This window comes from Bison bison, unplaced genomic scaffold (genome assembly GCF_000754665.1).
Source record: "Bison bison bison isolate TAMUID 2011002044 unplaced genomic scaffold, Bison_UMD1.0 scf7180017864244, whole genome shotgun sequence".
Lineage (NCBI taxonomy): Eukaryota > Metazoa > Chordata > Mammalia > Artiodactyla > Bovidae > Bison > Bison bison.
Genome location: NW_011494816.1, coordinates 1,791,625 through 1,796,444, shown reverse-complemented (window position 1 = coordinate 1,796,444; position 4,820 = coordinate 1,791,625). Strand labels below are relative to the sequence as shown.

The following is a 4,820-nucleotide window of genomic DNA, read 5'->3' as shown; positions in this document are numbered from 1 at the left end:
AGTCCCTTGGACTGCAAGGAGATCCAACCAGTCCATTCTGAAGGAGATCAGCCCTAGGATTTCTTTGGAAGGAATGATGCTAAAGCTGAAACTCCAGTACTTTGGCCACCTCATGCGAAGAGTTGACTCATTGGAAAAGACTCTGATGCTGGGAAGGATTGGGGGCAGGAGGAGAAGGGGACGACAGAGGATGGGATGGCTGGATGGCATCACTGACTCGATGGACGTGAGTCTGAGTGAACTCCGGGAGTTGGTGATGGACAGGGAGGCCTGGCGTGCTGCGATTCATGGGGTTGCAAAGAGTCGGACACGACTGAGCGACTGATCTGATCTGAACTTATACCAAACCTTCTGATGTCACTAAACCTTTTTATATGCTATATTTTCCCCCTAGAAAATCATTTTTCTTCCTTGTCTACTTAATATACTCACCATTCAAGGCTTGGTTTAAACGTCATCTCCTCAGGAAGTTCACCGTGCTGGGTAAATGGTGCTCCTATATACTCTCCTACTATCAAGTGTATTACCTGGATACACTGGATATCCAGTGTCTCCTATTATCCAGTCTCAACATTAATTGTGACCTCTTGGGGAAAACTGGGACCAAACATCTCTTATCCCTACACAATCCATTGCATAATGAATGTTGAAGGAATGAGCCAAAGTGACTAGTCAGGCTTGAAGAAAGACTAGATGAAGGCTTCCCAGGTGGTCCAGTGGTTAAGACTTCACGCTTCCACTGCAGAGAGCACAGATTCAGTTCCTAGTTGGAGAACTAAGATCATGCAAGCCATGTAGCACAGGCCCGCCACCCCTCTCCCCGCACCAAAATAGCTAGCTATGAGTCAAGGGGTTCTACAGATGGCTTGAATAGAAAAAGAGATCCATCAGCAAGTAGTGAGGGATTAGAAAAGCAAAGGAAAAGGGTATATTATAAAACCCAGAGAACAATGTGAAATTATATATCATATCTAGCCAGGAAGTACTAAAGAACTAAAAAGAGGAATGAAGTTATAGTGGAAAAAAGAAGTATATGAAAAAGCTTCTCATTTTACCTCAAGGACAGACTTAAGGAATCTGAAAAGGCAGGAAGAGCAAGGAGAGAAATTGAGAAAAAGTAAAACACTCTAAAATCTAGCAGGTGATTCTCCCAAGGCAAAACATATGATATTTTAAATTCTGTTGTTCCAAAATCACAGAATTATAAACTTTAATATTTGAAAAGGACCTCAGAAATCATCTGGTCTTGATCTCCTACTCTATAAAGGAGTTATTTTTATCATATATCTGCTAAATCACAACTTTAATCACTAGCTGTGAACTATTAAAATGTCTGAATTTTTTTAATGTCATAAAACACATATTTAAAAAATTACCATTTTTAAGTGTATAGTTTTAAGTACTCTCACATTGCTGTGCAACCATCACCACCATCCATCTCCAAACTTCTCCATCCTCCCCTGAGCCTATTAACTCTGTATTCACTAAACAATTGCCCACTCCCTCCTCCCTCAAGTCCCTGGCAACCATCATTCTACTTCATATCTCCATGAATTCAAGACTACTCTGGTTACCTCATATATGGAAGTGGAATCATACAATTTGTCCTAAGAGTGCTAATTATTTTTTAAAATCAGAGAAAGTATCAAATAAATTTTACCATAAGACACTCAAAAGCATATAATTCTGTATACATTTTAAAACTTTGACACAAAATACAGCCTCTGATGTACACATCCACATACAAAACTCATTATGTCTGCTCTTAGTAAAATAAATTCAGGTATTTTAAACATTTGAAAACTCACCTGTATAGAACTCCACATTGAAAATACTTATTATTACAATTACCACTGACAGCAGCAGAAGGTAAAAGATAATGTAGGAATTATACAGATCATAGAAAGAAGCTAAAACAAAAGAGAGATGAATTAGTGAGTTCATTCAGGCATACTGTCACATTTAGTATACTGCAATAAAAAGGGGGGCTTGAACCACAACTCTAATTCTAATTTAAAAACTTATCTTTAATATATACCAGAATTTCTTTTAGATGACCCAGATGATAACATCAGACAAATAATACCATATGCAAACATATTTCATGTGAAACAGAGAAGTACCACATTTAGTACTATACCAACAAAGTTTCTTTCTAAAATGTAAATATTTTTCAGATCTCTTCTTAAATGCAATTAGTCCCTATAGCTAAAAAAAGTAACATTTCCAGAAATAGAATAATCTGTAAATCATCCAAATGATCAGAATTAAAAATAAAAATTCATGACATCCCTGTGAAATACTAATACATTCACATTTTAGAGTGTTTCAACAATCAATATCCCATCTAAAAAATGTGACAGTTTAACATATGTATATAATATGCCTAAAAACATGAACAAGAGAAATAAAAATATGGACATATGTTTGTTAAATAGACTAAATGCGACCAATTATTTTTAAAATTTTAATTCATTGATCAAAATTACTGAAAAACTATTAAGTATCCACAAGTAAATTTCTCAAGCATTACACTGAGCTAAAAGAGAGAAAGAACTAATTCATGTGGCTGGAAATAAGGAAGGAAGGACTAAATTTTTCTGTAAAGACTTTAGGCAGAAAAAGTTGAAGCAGACAAGTAATATTTGATGAGAAAAATGGCATAAATCAAATCCAATCTGGAGAAAAAGGGACACTAGAATTAAAGAACCCATGGGCCACGAAATGGCAAAAAGTTTTTGTCTGAAGTACCAATCCGTAACAACTGGTCATGGCTCTAGATTACAATATTGAATATTCTAAAGCTGCAACTAGACAAGCATGAGTCACGCAGACACAGGCAAGGTGGTTACAGAAATACCTGCCACCCTGGTACTAGCTTATGGCTTAACTTAATCTGACTGTGAGATTCACCCAAAAAGATTGATATCTCTCAATAAAAAACTTAAAATGACTTCAATTCTTTAGCAGCAATCTCTCTCCAAAAGCCATAAAGTAAGATTTTAACTCTTGGAAAATGGGCATTTCTTCTGAAAAATTAAATTAACAACATACTTCCCACTTTTCAAAGCAAAAGAAATCTATTGTTACCAATTTGGAGTGGAGGGGGGAAAGGAAGAATTTCAAGAGTATTTGTGCTTTTTAGCCTTAGGCAAGACCTTAAAAGGCTTCAAAATCTACTTTGGGAACATTTCTCTTTTTAAATTCTAGTGTGGCAGAGTGGAAAAAACATAGGCTTTGAAGTCAGAGACCAATATTCAAATCCTAGTTCAGTTACTCACTAGCTGTGTCTCTGCACAGACTTATAACCTGAGTCTCAGGTCCCTCATTGAAGTAGGAATACTACCTCATTCTTATCATACAAGGTTGTATTAATAGGAAGGATAAGAAGTAACATCCTGGGATTTCCGTGGTGGGCCAGTGGTTAAGACTCCACTTCTCCACTGCAAGGGGTGCAAGTTCGATCCCTTGTTGGGGAAGTAAGACCCACATATGCCATGAGAAGTGGACAAAAAAAAAAAAAGAATATATTTAAGGTACTTAGCATGGTGCCTAGCACATAGTAGGTGGCAATAATTGGTAGCTATTATTAACATAAAGTAGTTACACTTTGATGAATTTATTAATTTTACTGTCACCAAGAATTTTGAGAAACATTAGCCTGCTACAATTTTTTCCTTCTTATTAATCAGTTTAACTCTGTGTTCCTTAGTCTCCTCCTTTTCTCTTTTTTCATCTTTCTTATCAGCCACAATAAAGAAATGAAGTATTCTTAATTAGAAAAAATTTTTTAAAAGATATGTGATATTTTCTATCTATAATTTTTAAATATGTAAAAGTATTAGTTCACTTCCTTAAAAAGAAAGGTCACAGGTTCACTTCCTCAATAAAGCTGTCACAGAAAAAAGACAAACAAAATTAAGTTTTTATTAATGTGGTCTCTAGTGATCTTTCTGCTTCTGTGAACAGTCTCTGACGGGTTTTGTGATCTTATTATATAGTGAAAATGCGTATGTTAGGCAGGGAAAAGCTTAAGAACCTCAGAGTGAATTTTTTTTTTTTGCCACTCTCAATACAGAGACTAAAATAAATTTAAACCGTAATGCAATTTTTATGTTGAAAAGTGGGTCCTGTAAATTTGTTATCCCCAAACTGAATATCACTTACCAGACAGCCACTGTATAGGATGAAATAAATCAATGCTGCTTAAGATTACAAATACTGTGGTACAGATGGGCAGCAGCAGCACTGACCAGACAATGCTTGTAACTATCCTCCAGCCCAACACCTGCAATTAAATAAACAAAATCCCTCAATCATGAAGTCAGTTAAACTATTCCAGTTATTTCGGTTATGCAAATCTTATCTTTTCATACAGGATGTTAATCACTAATATTTACACCCAGATTACAGGCCATGCAGCTGTCTATAAACTCCAATGGTCCGCTACTATTAACAATATTACATATCACTACAGAATCTTCTCCTATCAGTGAATGCTTGCTGTTTTAGTCCAGAGTCAGAGGTCACATTAAATATCACACTTTGGGGAGTGAAGTAGGTTTCATTTAGTTTACAACTATATTTCACAGCAACTTATAGTTGTCTCCCTAGGTTTGATAAACATGTCAATATCTGAAAGTGTATACATATTACTACTAAAATTCTCCAAGCCAGGCTTCAGCAATACGTGAACTGTGAACTTCTTGATGTTCAAGCTGGTTTTAGAAAAGGCAGAGGAACCAGAGATCAAATTGCCAACATACACTGGATCATGGAAAAAGCAAGAGAGTTCCAGAAAAACATCTATTTCTGCTTTA

General features: G+C 35.7%; 1 protein-coding gene across 1 annotated transcript in view; it reads right to left on the bottom strand.

The window, feature by feature from the left end:
• NDC1 (NDC1 transmembrane nucleoporin) overlaps positions 1-4,820 on the bottom strand; it is a 59,230-nt gene that overhangs the window by 50,707 nt on the left and 3,703 nt on the right. Inside the window, exons 2-3 of the mRNA XM_010847153.1 lie at positions 4,168-4,288; positions 1,809-1,910 (exon numbers count right to left, since the gene is read on the bottom strand). Coding sequence (XP_010845455.1) covers positions 1,809-1,910; positions 4,168-4,288 — 223 coding nt within the window. The remainder of the gene's footprint in view (positions 1-1,808; positions 1,911-4,167; positions 4,289-4,820) is intronic.